This window comes from Idiotropiscis lumnitzeri, chromosome 2 (assembly GCF_059441095.1).
Source record: "Idiotropiscis lumnitzeri isolate Australia: NSW breed Sydney's pygmy pipehorse chromosome 2, RoL_Ilum_1.0, whole genome shotgun sequence".
In the NCBI taxonomy this organism is placed as follows: Eukaryota; Metazoa; Chordata; class Actinopteri; order Syngnathiformes; family Syngnathidae; genus Idiotropiscis; species Idiotropiscis lumnitzeri.
The window spans coordinates 21,957,306-21,975,402 of NC_142392.1; the positions used below are offsets into that span (position 1 = coordinate 21,957,306).

General features: G+C 41.1%; 1 protein-coding gene across 1 annotated transcript in view; it reads left to right on the forward strand.

Moving 5' to 3' along the window:
• Positions 1-6,243: 6,243 nt before the first annotated feature.
• LOC148341971 (uncharacterized) overlaps positions 6,244-18,097 on the forward strand; it is a 68,939-nt gene continuing 57,085 nt past the window's right edge. Inside the window, exons 1-2 of the mRNA XM_088288008.1 lie at positions 6,244-6,247; positions 6,310-7,149. Coding sequence (XP_088144134.1) covers positions 6,244-6,247; positions 6,310-7,149 — 844 coding nt within the window. The remainder of the gene's footprint in view (positions 6,248-6,309; positions 7,150-18,097) is intronic.

Here is an 18,097-nt window from a genome sequence, read left to right on the forward strand (position 1 = left end):
ATAAATAGAACAATTACATGTAACCCCGATGATAAAGACCCTTTCATTGAAAATTTTTTATTGTTTATGCAAAAAGTGCGTGCCATGTCTTTGACAATTTTTCAGGAGCCTTGGGAATCGTTTGTGCAACATGTCATATTTTTGAGTCGCTCGGGTTCGATCGACACGTTTCAAAATATTTTGGAAAATGAGATAAGTGTAGGACATGTACTTACCATACTCACGCTGTTTACCGATGTGATAAGATACCGTCTCCGTCATCAACAACCTGTGGATCTCGCGCACGAATTGAAGATGTTTGAAGATCTGTTAGAATCAAATGTTAATCCATCTGTTTTAACCCTGACCTATAGACTTTTTACGACTTAGAGAATCCTTATCATGTGTAACCATACTGAACCTTGTCATATTTTTGATTTTTCTTTCAATAAAAAATGGATGTTTTTAAAAATATGCTTTTGCGTCTGTGTGTTTAGACAAATAACAATGTGACGTTTGTCACTAAATCATAAACCGTCATGAGCGTTAAACGTTGGTTGAAAAAATTGTACTACGATCCCATTCAACCAGCCAGTTTTGGAGGTGCAGATCGCCTTCATTTCGCTGCGAGGGAGAAAATGGGTCAAAAAGTGACGCGTCATAAAGTCAAGGATTTTTTTATCATCGCAAGATGCATACACCTACGAAAATAGGAGCACAGAAAGGTTTAAAGGGAAGTCTCTGCTTTGAAGCTTGCCCCACAGAGTAATAAAATTGCACTTGGTAACAAATAAATTACCGCAAAAGTCGGCCAGCCAGGATGAAATAGTGAAAGACAGAGAGTTTCCAGAGTTAACAAGTATCATTAAGCGTTCACTGTATCGCGTACCATCGCTATTTAGAATTTATTGTCATTGTGCCCGCAGGTGGTCAAATGTAAAGACGGCTGCCGCCAGCACAAACGGCCCCAAAACCTGAAAATAATATTGAAGAGAGATAGAAAAAGAAATCTGCCAATATGGAAATGCACTGGTGCCGGACTACGAGTCCATCATAAAACAGAAGCATTGTTCGGTAAAAAAATTAAGGTTGAATGATTTAGAAAAATAACATAAATTATGCTGCTTTATATTTTGATGTAAAATCTTAAGAGCTCCTTTCAGAGCGCATTCTCGCATTTAGTACGAGGGATTGTGTACATTATTTAAGAAATGAGACATTAAGTGATAAAGACTGCGTAAACATCATTTAAGAAATAATAAAAGCCTTGTTCTTCTGAACTGTCAGTAAAACACCGGACTTAATAGCTCGCGGGTGGTGCTTTATGTTTAGTGGAAAACACCAAAATTTGTTTAATACCATTTATGCTTGCATACTCTTACGCTGATATATTGTGTTTTCAGTAAGTCGATGTCAGATACACAGAATGGAATGGTGTTTATCTACTTCTTTGAAAAGGTAAATATTTTACGAATCCGATAAGAAATGTAGCAATTTTTGTAATGTTAGCAAAGTCGAGTAAGTTTTGCTGCAGATATGACTTGACACCGATTTGACAGTCTTTTTCATCCTTAATCTACTTTTCTTTTTTTTTAAATTTGACTTGATGATTTATTATCCTGACAAAATTCTGACTAATAGCTACTGTTAACATCTTTGGCAGCAAGACTCCAGCAAACTATTAAAACAATAACAATAATATGCTTATTCTCTTCCTTTGTTTTTTGTTTCTTTTGTAGGAGACATGACTGTGATATATTAACAAAAAAGATGGCAGGAATTTGTTCATATTCATTTTTGTTTGTCTTGGCGTGTTTAATTCTTTTTTAAAAGGAAAACAGGTAACATAAAAGATAGCCGCATTTTCGCAAAAAAACCTCATTCACATTTTCTGTATTTTGATTATTTGAAAAATATCTCTCGGGTTGTTGGGAGCGTGTCTTAAATTTCACAATGTATTATTTACCAGTGATGCACGATAATATTACCATTGTTTTTAACACGCTGGCCATCGATCATGGTATTGGCATTAATTTCACAGTTTGAGCCGTGACTTTTGACCGTAGGTCAGTCAAATGGTCCAGGCTGACTTTCTAGACACTGAGCATGAACTGTAAAATAGTCCCACTTTTTCCATGCATTGTAAATGATTCACTTTGTGACTAGTAACATGGCAGAAAATAGTCAGAAATGTTTATCATTGTTTTCCAAAGTAAATGCCGGTGTTTGCCCGTCTTATTCTGAGTCACAAAGCAGAGAAAATTAACTTTCAAAAGGCTGAAATCAGGACTTGGGCAATTTGAATCTTAAGTAGTGTCTCTCAATGATTAACCGATTATCAAAATACTTCATATTTGATTCCAGATTAATTATAGCGGTCACTGAAGGTGTAGTGGTACACTCGACCGAGTTGTGTGCTGTGCGGGCAGCGTGGGTTCAGTTCCCACTCAGTGATGGTGTCTATGTCCGTCCTGTGACTGGCCGGCAACCTGCTTAGGGTGTTGTGCGCTTTTCGCCCGTAGTCAGCTGGGATAGGCTCCAGCACCCTCCCGCGACCCTGTACAGGATAAGCGGTGTGGATAATGACATGACATGATAGCCTAATCATTCAATTGTTGCACCTTTTCTTGCCTGATGACGACCGTTTTATTGCGTGCTACTTTTCAAACTTGTAACGATGCACTCTTGTATTTATTCTTCCACCTTCCCATTGTGTTTCCCAACAGGTAAGCTGTGACCAAATTCGTGCGCGAGATCCACAGGTTGTTGATGACGGAGACGGTATCTTATCACATCGTTAAACAACGTGACTATGTTAAGTCACTTATCTCATTTTCCCAATTTTCCAAAATATTTTGAAACGTGTCGATCGAACCCGAGCGACTCAAAGTAGCTTCTATAGCCAAAAAGCGATAATTTTCTCAACACATTACCCATTTTTAGTCAAAGTTAATATTTTCTATAAGATATTCTTCGAAAATATCAAGTTGATCACGATATATCATACAACATACGCTCTCATCCACTTTAAGGCGGTCCGGTAAGTCCTTTACGAGTGCTAAGTCCACCATTAAGATCTCTGCAACTCGCTTGACTGTTTCTTTATCCGTTTTTACAGAACACAAATCCAACAAGTAGTGAATACAGGGTAAAAACTTTTTATCGCAAAGGATTGGCATGATGCGCTCATATTGCAGTCTTAGATAATAACTATTGCATAGGTATCTATAGCTATGCAAACAACCCCGTTTTTTGTGATACTTTATCACAAAGCGTCTGACCATGTAAAGAATCGCCGCTTTAACAACTATTACGACATCCATATCAACCCATCCCTTTGGAGAATCAACCCATGACATATGTTGTACATCATCCTTGGAAATAGGTGCAGGTCCGGGGTCAGGGTCGTTGACGGTCTGAACCTTAGCGGGCTCAAGCGAACGGTTTGAGAACTCTTGTTCGGACCAACTAGGTACTCGTACCTCCTTGATTTGTGGAGATTCAGCCTGGTCGGACCAACTGGGTTGTTGTACCTTCTCGTTTTGTGAAGATTCTGCCGATGAGGTGGGGGTCATCGGAGGTGTCGACGGCGGCGTCGGTGAAACGGGACGGCTCCACCCTGAATATGATGGCTCGCCAGTGTTGTACGAGGCTACAACAGGGGTTGGTAAGATTCCCGTACCGCCCACCCATAAAGAGTATGATGGTCCTGCCTGGTCCTCGTCTGTTTTTGTAGGGGTTCCATCCTGGTCTACATTTGTACAGGCGTCAACCTGTTCCATGTTTGCAGTTGTCAGGGTTTCTACACCAACAACGTTTTCAACCATAGTCATGTCATGGTTGCTTGTAGGTTCATCCACACCGCTATCTGCAGTACAAAGATACCATGATTAAATATTATATAGCTATATAGGTAAAGATTAATTGCAACGTTTACCTGAAGAGATTTCTGCAATGTTGTTAGAAACCTGATCAGGTGCAACGATGGTTGTCACCCTTCTCGGTGTGATGTCCATGACCATGCGGCGTCTTGTTCTGAGCGTCTTCATTTTTAGAGTAGGTCTGGCTCTTCAGCCGGAAAAATTGGTTTGTCTGTGCAGAGCATGACTTGGGCTTTGGCTGTATTGAGACTGGGGTCGGGATATGATAGTAGGGGATGTGCTTATTTTTGACAGAAGCGTGATTCTGGGGGGCGGGCGGTGTTGTTTATGCTTACACACGACCGCAACTTGGTGGTCGTCTGTCTGTCCAACTATAGATAAGAAATACGTGAAAACATGTCGAAGCTTGTTGCAAAGATGACTTGGGGATGTCTACAGACAAGATGATGCTCCTCCTTGAAAGGTAAAATAATTGGTAAAACGACCTTAATGATATCTTAGCTTAGCTGCTATTTCTTAACCTAAACGCATGTTGTTTCTTAGCTGTATTCTATTTTCTTAACCTAAATGTATATTGTTTCTTAACCTAACTACATACTATTTCTTAGCTGTAAGCTGTTTCTTAGCTGCATGTTATTTATTTCATATATATATATTTATAAATATATATATATGTATATATATATATTTATACTATAATATATATCTATAATAATATATAATATTCTAATATCTAATATTTCTTTGCTTACCTGTATAAACTACAAACATGAGGGTTGCCTAGCTGTGTGCTATATTCTTAACCTAGCTGTATTCTATTTCTTAACCAGGCTGGTTGCTATTTTACTCAGCGTATGGACTACAAAAAAGGACTACAAACATGGGGGCTGCCGGCAGTAGGAAGGATGTGACGTACAGGGAAATAGGAGGGTGCGAGGGGCGGGAGGGGTGGAGACATCGCCCTTCATTTTTCTCGTCCGTAGCGGGATAAATGATGGCGTTTGACTGTCCAAATGTAGCCAACAAATACATGTCCAGACATGCAAACATGACTAGGCAGATTTTACAAAAAAGGCAAGGGGTCTGACGACCGGATGTCGACAGTTGCCCGCCACTCACTATCTTTTGAAACACCTTGAGGCTGCTGCAGGCTTGGAGGGTGTCTATGCAAGACGCGGCGTCTTGCCCGGACAACCCCCCAAGCCTGCACAACACCATGTTTAAACTTATGTCGCTGGGAATATGTCCAGACATGTTTGCAAAAAGGGCAAATATCAACCGAATAAACATATCATTCAAAGGTAATAACAACGCCTGCTCTTCTCAACTCATATTATTTCACTCGTTTAATTTAATTTTATACATCTACATTATTTAATTAGATATAGCTCATTTCATTGGATGCTTTATATACTTCAGATATTTAAATATGGATGACCTATATCCACCGAATAAACATCTTATTCAAAGGTAAAAACAACGCCTGCTCTTTTCACAACTCATGTTATTTCAATTATTTCATTTGGTTTTATTTATTTAAATAGAACATTGCATTGGATGCTTTATATACCTCAGATATTAAAATATGAATGACATAAGTACAGTTTGGGTTGGGGACGCACGCACGCAGGGAACACATTGTTTTTAACATAAGAAGCATACAGTTTGGGAGGGGGGCTTGGCCCACACGCACGTAGGGGACACATTGTTTTTACTACTGATGGCAATCAGGGGAGGGGGGCTTGGCCCACACACACACACAACGTCATCAAAATTTGAAAAAGCGTAATTCTGTAGGCGGGGTTATGACATCATCAATATTTGAAAAAGCGTAATTCTGTAGGCGGGGTCCACTTCGACAAAAGCGTAATTCTGTAGGCGTGGTATTAACGCTTCAAGGGCAGGGAATATGTAAATATTTTTAAATAGGTGGCTGGAGATTGGATAGTTTGAACACAGGGGGCGGGGATAGCGGCCATTTTGGACAAAAGCGTAATTCTGTAGGCGGGGACAAGGAGACAAAAGCGTAATTCTGTAGGCGGGGTTATGACGTCATCAAAATTTGAAAAAGCGTAATTCTGTAGGCGGGGTCCACTTCGACAAAAGCGTAATTCTGTAGGCGTGGTATTAACGCTTCAAGGGCAGGGAATATGTAAATATTTTTAAATAGGTGGCTGGAGATTGGATAGTTTGAACACAGGGGGCGGGGATAGCGGCCATTTTGGACAAAAGCGTAATTCTGTAGGCGGGGACAAGGAGACAAAAGCGTAATTCTGTAGGCGGGGTTATGACGTCATCAAAATTTGAAAAAGCGTAATTCTATTATCTCTATTATCAGACGCTCATGACAATGATGATACTAATGATGATGATGATGATGATGATGGGCAAGCCAAAGGTGAAAGGGCATGTCACACTGACTCATTCACTTCAAAGCTGTCTTTAAAAGGGCACAGAAAAACTCACAGTGGTGAAAAACCTTTTTCTTGCTCGGTTTGTGGCAAAAGCTTCTCTCGAAAGTTTCATTTAACAATCCACACAAGAACACACAGTGGAGAAACATCTTTTACCTGCTCAGTATGTGGCAAAAGCTTCTCTCAAAAGTCTCATTTAGTAAGGCACACAAGAACGCACAGTGGAGAAAAACCTTTTTCTTGCTCAGTTTGTGGCAAAAGCTTCTATCAAAAGTTTGATTTAACAATCCACACAAGAATGCACAGTGGAGAAAAACCTTTTTCTTGCTCAGTTTGCGGCAAAAGCTTCTCTCGGAAGTCTCATTTAGTAAGGCACACAGGAACGCACAGTGGAGAAAAACCTTTTTCTTGCTCAGTTTGTGGCAAAAGCTTCTCTCGGAAGTCTAATTTAGTAAGGCACACAAGAACGCACAGTGGAGAAAAACCTTTTTCTTGCTCAGTTTGTGGCAAAGGATTCTCTGAAAAGGGACATTTAACATATCACACAAGAAAGCACAGTGGAGAAAAACCTTTTTCTTGCTCAGTTTGTGGAAAATGCTTCTCACAAAAGTCAAGTTTAACAAGCCACACAAGAAAGCACACTGGAGAAAACCCTTTTTCCTGCTCAGTTTGTGGTAGACGCTTCTCTGTAAAGTCAAATTTAACTTGTCACACAAGAACACACACTGGAGAAAACCCTTTTTCTTGCTCAGTATGTGGCAAAAGCTTCTCTCATAAGGCAAGTTTCACAAAACACACAAGAACACACACTGGTGAAAAACCTTTTTTCTGCTCAATTTGTGGCAAGAGTTTCTCTCAAAAGTCGCATTTACGACGCCACACAAGAGCACACAGTGGAGACAAGCCATTCAGTTGCAGCGTTTGTGCAAAAAAATTCTTCACTCAACGTAGTGCTGAGAGACACGATTGTGCTGGTGATAATTGCAGCAATCCTTGAAGCTTAAAAAAAGACAACAAAAAACTGAAGGAACTGACTCTTTGTGGTAAGATGCAAATTTTGATTTTGAATAAAATGTGAAAAATTTAATTTTGCAAAGCTCTTTTATTGGCACTAAGCCAATGGGGTCAGAGCCAGAATTATCAATGTGTTTGTGTGGATGATTTTTTTGTGTGTTTACATCAAACATGTAAATAAAATTAATTGCCTTTGCCTGGAACAACATTTGTGAACATTATGCTTTTCAGTTTTCTTTTTAAACGTACTTAATGGGAAAGGTGTGAGAAGAAACGGTGCTTATGAAATCGCTGCCTTCCACAATCATCAATAAAATCACTTGTTCCACTTACGCTGTGTGAAAAGGTGAAAAACTGAACTCGAAGTTGAACTATAAAAAGAACCAGAAAGAGAAACGCAAATCGTCTCAGTTTCTCTCAAAGGTTTTGGAATGTCAGGAGTTGGCAACTTGATGGCGACTGGAGTCAGCGCTGGTTTTCTCGTTGTGTTTGGCTGGCTCGTATATGTATGTTCCATTAAACAAAACTCACACTCTTCAAATGTCCCCTCACATACATTTAATATTACGCTTTCTGAATAAATTTCTGACTTGCTAAATACACTTTCTAGGTTGAGCTCTATCAAGTGTTTGGGGTTTGTTGCTAAGCAGAATCTCACTCTGGAAAAACTGTCGTTTTGTCAAATATACCAAATATTTTTTTTCATGCTATATTATATTTTTTATACATTGGATTAGATATATAATGACATAGGGAAATATTAAAATTGGAAACCACATACAGACTTAATTCAATTAATAAGAAATATCGAAACATTTGATAAATATTGAACTCATTGAGAAGAGTCCTAGTATTGAAATAAATATTGAAATATAAAAAATACTTATGTATTAAATTAATTCAATAACCCGACCCCGGATGAGCGGCAGAAAATGGCTGGATGGATGGAATAATTTAAATTGCATACATATTCAAATGAACAAATATGTTAAGAAATATTCAAGTGTGAAATAAAAAGGTTTAAATTAATATTTATATAATTTCACATAATAAAATAATTGAATAAATATTGTAGTATTACATAAGCAAGCTTAAATATACATTGAAATAAATGAAAAAATAAGTAGTGTATTTTTAAATGGCCTGATTTAGATATAGGAAGTAATTCTCTTTATGAAACTATGAAGGGACTGGAGCTCACAGAAGTGACCAGTCTTGGTTCTGAAGTTCCGATGTAACCAGATACTGCCCTGAGACAAAATAGGCCTGAGCATTGTTTATGGTGGGGGCAATTCTCTCGCCAGGTCAGTGACCTTCCAGGGTATGAGAGGAATTTAAGGTGGTCACGAGTAGACTGGTCGTATCAACGGTTAGACGCATCTGCTCTCCCTCTGGGGGACTTTTGGAGGGAAATCCCGAAGATTAGCGGGATGGGAATGCATATGCAACAAGGGAAAATGAGATATTCATGTCCTATTTGGGCATTCCCTAAAAGAAGGGAATGTCTGAGAGGGGGCTTGCACGTTTTTGGGGAGACTTCTTTTGACATCAGCATGTAACGAGAATAAAATCGTTTTCGAACCAGTTCTTTTCCATCACCAATCCAGCCTTGCTCGGCTGCATCTCCGGAAGGCAGCAAGGACCCACACTTCAAAGACAAAATATACTACATATTGAAAGAAAAATAATACTCAAATATTGAAATAAGTATAGAATTGAATGAATAAACAACAAAGAAATATATACCTCCTGGAAAATATCATAATTTTCAACATTTGTCAACATTTTTCTTTCTTGCACATTCTTAAACAACCGTAATTTTTTTTTTTACTTTTACTTTTTAAGTTACTTCAGTGCATTTCACACCTGTGCCTTCAGTGAAGTCCTACTTTGTCCTACTTGAATGAATCCACATCAAAATACCATCATTTATGACACCACGGCTGGACAAATAATATCCAGAAAAACACTTACACACTGAAGGAGTCTATTACTATTGATTACTGGCATTATTTTGAACACATGCGGGACAGAATGTCGATTATTAAAGTTAGCAGGTTCATATTTACTGAACATTTTAAACATTGATGAAACAAAAAGCAATTATCAAATGAAACTAGAAGCACAAGTCACAAGAATGACTGGGATTGTAGGCCTGATGTTTACTGATTATATTATTCTTCAATGCTAAATTTATAGTACTTAGTTGAAATGTGTGAACTTTATTGAAATTCTCAGTAGTGAGAATAGATTTGCGCACATAGCATTTCCATGAGCTGCTCTCACATTCACAGCACTTGATGGACAAATACGACGAAGCACATTCTCCACATTGGCTGTAGAGATGCAAACATACCAAACTAGGCACTGGAGGACTCACACAGACGCTATCAAAAGAAAAACACATTCCGAAAGACATAACAACTGGAGATCGGAGCACATGCACATACGCATGCACCCCCACATACACTTGCACATACACACGCACACATGCACACCGACAAGATTACAGAAGAATGCCAGCGGAAAGAGAGACGGAGGGACGGCCCGCCGGAGAAGGCCAACCTTGGCCTGCCAGTCTACGGGACCATATGCTATATGACTTAGTTTAAATGTAAGACCTCAAAATTGCACACATAGTATTTTCATGACCCACACTCTCATTCAGAACAAACAGATTCAGTCTGCTCAGGTCAAACTGATGACAAACCAGTAAAGGATTTTATACGATTGACTACAAGTTATATGTATTCAGTTTAATGCAATAAAGATATGTGCTGATTGTGCTTTGATTCAATGTGCGGTGGAAGGACAGGGCAGGCTGTATGAAAGGCGTAGGACGCCGTAGGTGGTAGATTTTTTTTGTAAAGGACGAGCCGCACTTCTGATAACGAGGGGGGGGGGGTCGTCCTCTGTTGGGTACAATGATGCGCAGAGCTGTAATGGTAGGAACCGAGCCCCAGGCTTTGTATTAGATCTCCTGTTAGGAATAAATCCGCTCCCGTGTGAAGTTGCCGGCATCCTGGTCATCTTTCTCTCAAAACGAGCGTGCATAATTATTGGATGAATGTAGGTCGTGTTTGGTTAACCATTAATGGAGTCAGATAATTAATTTGAACTATTTTGGTAAACCTTTGGTACATTTAAAGTTAGAAATCCCAACAATTTTTGGTGACCCCGACGTGATGAGAGGGAGAGGACTGCAAAAGAAATCCACAGACTTCGAAAAAGAGAACCACAGGGTCTCAGGGACCCATATCCACACCAAGTGACGACTTGTTGAACGGAAAGGAAATCCCGACTTAGACCTGTTTTTCTCTGGTGGTACCACATCTAAAAGGTAAGCGGAATACCTGTTACTACATGTCTGAATTCTGCACAATTGGGGAAAAATAAATGTAAGAGGAAAACGGGGATAATTGGGACATTAAATATTAAAAGTGTGGATTGTGACACGGTGTAAAATCAGGGATTTACGTATCGCGAAGTCGTAATAAGGTGTCAAATCTGGGATTTACTTATTACTCAATTTGTGGTTCTGATAAGGTGTCAAATCTGGGATTTACTTATTACTCAATTTGTGGTTCTGATACGGTGTAAAATCTGGGATTTACGTATCGCGAAGTCGTAATAAGGTGTAAAATCTGGGATTTACTTATTACAAAAATAGTCTGGGACTATATGTGGTATTGATACGTTTTAAAATCTGGGATTTACGTATCTCAATTTGTGTGCAAGTGTAAGCAGTGTGATTGGTGTGATATAATTTGGACTGTTTTGTTTGATATTTGGCCGGGACGCACGGGAGTGGATTGTTCAGAAGGAGTGGAGATAAGTGTGATATGGGGCTCGGTTCCGATGAAGTGTATGAAAGAGATGGTGTGTGGCAAGAAATGGATGGACATTATGTGAAGTTGGAGACGCAATTAATGAGTGCAATTGAGGAGGAAAAGAGAAAAAGAGAGATATCGGAAGGTGTTTTTTTTTTTAATTACAAAAGGATGACCACATGGGATATGATTCAGTTGGCTAAGCAGGTGCTCAAGAAAGACGAGGAAAATGTTGAATGACATCAAACAATCGAAAGAGGCAAAAGATAAAGCTAAATGGATTCGGAAAGGTAAAATGGAATAAGAATTGGCAATGGCGGAGGAGGACAGACGTAGTGTGCATCAATTGGCGACAGTGGCAACAACATTGGCAAACATAAAATTGGAAGAAAAGGTTGAGAAAGTTGTGAAAGTGGACAAGAAGGAGAGGCACGTGAGAAAAAGAAGATGTTGAATGTTGTGGAGGGTTGTGCAAGTGACAAGATTGGTAAAGGGTGATATTGAACTGGTTTTTGAACCTTTTGGCGTGTATTTGTAGCCAATCATGTATGTCAGGGGTTTCCAGGCAAAATGAAAATGTCAAAAGTTATTCCAGTTTAGAAAAATGGGGATAAACATGATTTGTTTTTTCAAAACTACAGGCCAATGGCTGTTATGTAGGATATTCGAGAAACTGTTTAAAATTAGGTCAGACAAATCTATAGAGCGATACAATATTTAGAAGTACACACTCCACATTGAGGGTACGTATGGAATTAACGGAACTGTATTAGATGAGAAAATTTTGCAAGTGTTTTTGTTTACCTTAAAAGGCTTTTGATACCTTGGATTATAGTGTGCTCCTTGAAAACTGAGCAAATGTGGTTGCGGAGGAGTTGCATTCAAAGGGATTTTCAAGTAATTTAGAAAATAGGGAGCAGGGATAAATAATATTTTTATGTTTAATTTTGGGGGAATATATTACAGGTGCTGAAGGGCTTGAAACAAGAATTTAAAAGAATAAAAATCAGGTTGGATTAAAATTAATTATCTAATAAATTATTGTAATTAGAATTATTAAGTCAAAAAAATTTCATGTTATTCAGTAACAGTAGGAGAGACATGAGTGTTCAAATTAACATAAGAGAAAGAGTAAGAGAAACTGCTTCTGGGTGTCATTCTTAATTAGAATTTGTGTTGGAAACCACATCTATCGAACACAAAGTAAAAATTATCAAAAAACAATAGCCCTGTATGCAGAGTAAAAGATGCACTGGATAAGAAAGCACTATATATATATCGATTGTTAATATAACGTTCTGAGTGTTCTGTATATGACCTATTGCATTGACGTATGAGGAAGGCCTGCAAAACATATTGTCAGTCAATTTTTACTTTACAAGAATGAGCCATAAAATAATGAATTGAAAACCATAGAGAGAACCAACAAATCCACTATTTATTCAATTAATTAATAAGATTTTGTGAATTGGCAGATAATATTATTTATTTTACTTTTGATTTTTCTGAGTGAATATTTTTCCCTTAATAATTCCAGACAAATAGGAGGGGAAAACACTGAAGTCCGGAGTGGCCCGCGGTCCCTATGTTTGTTTCCATACAACCCACCCCTTCACAGCCCAGTTTGTCTCTTTTCCTGACACTAATCTCCTCGTTTCACTGTGTGTGTGTGTGGGGGTGTGTGTGTCTGTGTTCCCTTTGGCTGATAAACATAGCTGGTAGTTTGGTCTACTAGAGTTTTGTTTACTTTCTTTTCTGCTTACTCTCTGAAGGTCATTGTAAATTTATTTCTTCTTATTATGTTGCATGAAGATTTTTTTTTAAGGATCCATTGGCATAAACAAAGGTCAGTGAAGGAATTTGTGTTCCCGATAAGAAAATATGAGCCTTGATGGGGTCAAAGTGACGTCATACTGCAGGTTCCTTGCAAGATTGATGTGTCACCCGCTGTTAAGGATTTTTTAGTGACATAAGCACTGGCCACTTATATAGCTGACCTGTTAAATTTGTAGAATTAATTAATCCTATAGAAAACAAACGTCTTTACTAGGAGGCGTTCATCGAAACATCAACTCAAAGCATTAAGACCCTTTTCAATCCCCTTGCCCCTAACTCTCTCTCTCTCTCGTTTTCCCTCAATCTTTGTGTGTGCGGGTGAGTTGTGATTTTAAAATTTTTTGGACATATATAATATACAACTTAATTGATATAACGCATTTTACTTTCCATATCAGGTAATGAAGAAATTAATAGATAAGATGAATATAAATTAGCAGGTAATTAGAACACCAACACTAAAAACATACAAGAGACACCTGAAGAACAGTGACAATCTGATTAAAATAAAAAATTTTGAGTTAAAGGGATTATGGTTTTGGGATAGGTTTTAGGTGAAATATTCTATGAACATGTTGAAAGAAAATCCTTGGAACAGGAAATATCTAGCAATTGGAGATTGGTTTACCAAATATAAAGTTGGATTAAATAGTCCTGTAGATGATCTATTAACTGATGTGTATTAAATGTGACAGAGGTGGAAGACAGATGTTTTATGACTGTACGACGCCAACCCTGACATGACAACTTTTACGGGACATGACAGCATTCCATAAATACCAGACTGCTAACTTCCGCATCTATGAGCTGTTTGACGTCGCAGGTGCAGTATCGTCAGCCACGTCCAGGAGGAACAGGAGAAGCGACCTCACGGGGACTGAATGGGAAACTAAAGAGACCCACAGTTGTAAATTTTGGCATACGCTGGTTAAATTGAGGCAAAATTAAGGAGCTGCCAGCACAAATCTCAGTGTAATCAAGGCGGACGCGCCGACAGGGGGTCTCTGTGTGGAATTGGAAAGTATCTTTTTGGTGAATGGAAGTGTGAAAGAAAAAGTGTTTGGATGCATATGTGGTTTGAGTGAATGTTAAAGGGACGGGCCTCAGAAAAGAAACCTGATTGAGGGCATCGGCAAGCCCTTACAGCACGTAGGATGCAATGGGCGGACAGGCCTGATCAACCTGAATTCCCATTGCAGTCCCAAGTACTTATTTTCAAATTTTTGGAGAAAGATTGGAGTAATTAAATTCAAGCATCAAGTGAATGATTGATTGACGTTATTACACAAAATTTATGCAAAACTGAAATTTTCAGAAGGGAGGTAATTTACCCCTTCTCACTGGCAAGTGCCACTCCTCCAGTTCTCTCCACAGGTTTGAGGTGACATGTGACCTGTGTGACCAGAAGGCCGGAGAACGCTTCACGTAGCGACTCATCACCCCCATCCCGGAGGTTCTCCTCAACAAGGAGGGTGATATTGATAAGATATTCTAAGTTAGTGTCCATGAAAACAGATTAAGATATAGTTGTTGCTTTAGCCTGCTCATGTGCTCCGCAGTTTTAATATTCACATTGGGTGCACGAATAGATAACACACACCCAGTACAGGATAGGGAAATTTCGTTGTATTGTTTAGACCAGGGGTCTCAATCTCGCGGCCCACGGGCCATTTGCGCCCCGCGGGATGATAGTTTGCGGCCCCCGCCTTATTATGAAAGTTTAATGTTCGTGCGGCCCGCGAATTTGATATGACTGGCACTTTACAGTGTTTTGTGCGAAGCTGAACGAACCTACCAATCACGGTGGAGTATATGGCTCTCGAGGGTGGGACATCGGCCGGGCTTGACGTAAGCAGAGAGTTACAGCAGCGAGTTCATTCGTGTGCTGGGATGAGACTGTGACTGGTGATGTTGAAGATGTGCGGACGGATTATAGCAGGTTATGGATGTAGAAATTGACTATGAAGTGAAACTGTATCACTCAAACAGATAGTTGTCAGGATATGATTATACGTCTATGCGGGGTCTAATGATCCGCTCGCAACGTAGTTAATTCTCTGTGGGTTAATGCTGCACTTTCATCAATGGGATCCTCATCAAAAGGATATGCCATGTTCGTAATAGTAGTGAAAAGTGATGAACAATATTTTTTTTTTATTCAAGACGACGGAACTACGGCAAAATTGGCCGGCTGTTTGATTGAATAAGGAAATGATTTCTCGTCTGTGCCTGTGAAAGCTGGCGGAGACAGACTCGGTTTCATTCATGAAACTTGGTCCTGACCAGTTTAGTGTCAGAGAGTCGCAGGGGCAGTTATCTGTTATTATGAAATAGGTTGTAGTTATCGTTATCTCTCTCTGTAAAAGTAGTCAAAATAAATGACAACAACGGTCCGTAAGCAGTCGCCTTTTTGCGCTCGCCATCCCGGTCCTTACCATAGAAACACCATGGCCTTCATGGGGAGCGTATCTATGTTCCCCGCTTTGTATGGGACCGGGGAATATAGGACCCTTTTTCTAAATATAAGTCCGATGTTCCCCGCTTTTCCCCAAAAGGGTCCTATGTTCCCCGCTTTCCGCCAAAAGCCTTGAAATTGTGTTGTATTTCATAATTAATCCTTACCTCCCGGCTAATCCTCATCTCCTCCTCCCACGCTCCCCCTCTGTCTCGCCACGAAATAATAAAAAATTCATGTTCAGAAGAAGATTGGGCTGCCAGGATGGCCGAGTGATCTAAGGCGCCGCGTTCAGGACCCAGTCTCCCCAGGAGGCCTGGGTTCGAATCTCGAATTTCCCTATTGTGGGACTAATAAAGGGAATCTTATTATATTATTAAAGAACTCTTAATACAGACATTTGACTCATTATTATTATTATTATTATTATTATTGATTACTGATTAATTTGATTAATTCCTTATTTATTTTCTTATTAATTCCTTATTTATTTTTAAATCTTATTTTGTGTTAAAAAATAAAAATAAAGACATTTGAGAAGATTAGATATTTTTAATTTTTTTCTTGCGGAAAACCTGATGCGGCCCAGCCTCACCCAGAGTCTGCCTCTAGTGGCCCCCAGGTAAATTTGGTTTGAGACCCCTGGCCTAGAACAACATTTGTTAACATTATGCTTTTCAGTTGTCTTTTTAATCGTAGTTAATGGAAAAGGTGTGAGAAGAAACTGTGCTTATGAAATCGGTGCCTTCCACAATCATCAATAAAATCACTTGTTCCACTTGCTCAAGTTGCCTTCATTATCCATCCATCCATCCATTATCCGCCGCTTATCCGGGTCGGGTTGCGGTGCAGCAGGGAAGCCCAGACTTCCCGCTCCCCAGCCACATCTTCCAGCTCTGCCGGAGGGATGCCCAGGCGTTCCCAGGCCAGCCGGGAGACGTAGTCTCTCCAGCGTGTCCTGGGTCGTCCTCTGGGCCTCCTGCCGGTGGGACATGCCCGGAACACCTCACCAGGGAGGCATCCAGGAGGCATCCTAAACAGATGCCCGAGCCACCTCATCTGGCTCCTCTCTACGTGGAGTGGGAGCGGCTCGACACTGAGACCCTCCCGGATGGCCGAGGTTCTCACCCTATCTCTAAGGTAGAGCCCAGACACCCTGCGGAGGAAACTCATTCCGGCCGCTTGTATCCGAGATCTTGTTCTTTCGGTCGCGACCCACAGCTCGTGACCATAGGTGAGGGTAGGAACGAAGATCGACCGGTAAATCAAGAGCTTCGCCTTTTGGCTCAGCTCCCTCTTCACCATGACAGACCGATACAGCGTCCGCATCACAGCGGCGGCTGCACCCATCCGCCTGTCGATCTCTCGCTCCATCCTCCCCTCACTCGTAAACAAGACCCCAAGATACTTAAACTCCTCCACTTGGGGCAGGATCTCCTCCCCAACCTGGGGAGGGCATTCCACCCTTTTCCGACTGAGAACCATGGTCTCAGATTTGGAGGCGCTGATCTTCATCCCAACCGCTTCACACTCAGCTGCGAACGGCTCCAATGAGAGTTGGCGATCACTGCTTGACGAAGCCAACAGTACCACATCATCTGCAAAAAGCAGAGATGAAATACTGAGTTCACCAAACCGGATCCCCTCATCGAAACGAATCCGACTTACTGCCGGCAATGCGGACCAAACTTTGACATCGGTGGTACAGGGACCCAACTGCCCGTATCAAGGGGCTCGGTACCCCGTACTCCCGAAGCACGCTCCACAGAACTCCCCGTGGGACACGGTTGAATGCCTTCTCCAAGTCCACGAAACACATGTAGACTGGTTGGGCAAACTCCCATGAACCCTCAAGGACCCCGTAGAGAGTGTAGAGCTGGTCCACTGTTTCACGGCCAGGATGAAAACCGCACTGCTCCTCTTGGATCTGAGCTTCAACCTCCCGACGGACCCTCCTCTCCAGTACCCCTGAGACCTTACCAGGGAGGCTGAGGAGTGTGATTCCTCTATAATTGGAACACACCCTCCGGTCCCCCTTCTTAAAAAGGGGGACCACCACCCCGGTCTGCCAATCCAGAGGCACTGTCCCCGATGTCCACACAATGTTGTAGAGGCGTGTCAACCATGACAGCCCCACAACATCCAGAGCCCTAAGGAACTCCGGGCGGACCTCATCCACCCCCGGGGCCTTTCCACCGAGGAGCTTGTTAACCACCTCGGTTACTTCAGCCCCTGAGATAGATGAGTCCACCACGGAGTCCTCAGGCTCTGCTTCCTCAATGGAAGGCGTGTCGGTACAATTGAGGAGGTCTTCGAAGTATTCTCCCCACCGACTCACAACGTCCCGAGTCGAGGTCAGCAGCACCCCATCTCCACTATAGTGTTGATGGTGCACTGCTTCCCTCTCCTGAGACGACGGATGGTGGACCAGAATTTCTTCGAAGCCGTCTGGAAGTCGTTTTCCATGGCCTCACCGAACTCCTCCCACGCCCGAGTTTTTGCTTCGACAACCACCGAAGCTGTATTCCGCTTGGCCAGTCGGTACCTGTCAGCTGCCTCCGGAGTCCCACAGGCCAGAAAGGCCCGATAGGCCTCTTTCTTCAGCCTGACAGCATCCCTTACCGCCGATGTCCACCAGCGCGTTCGGGGGTTGCCGCCATGACAGGCACTGACCACCTTATGTCCACA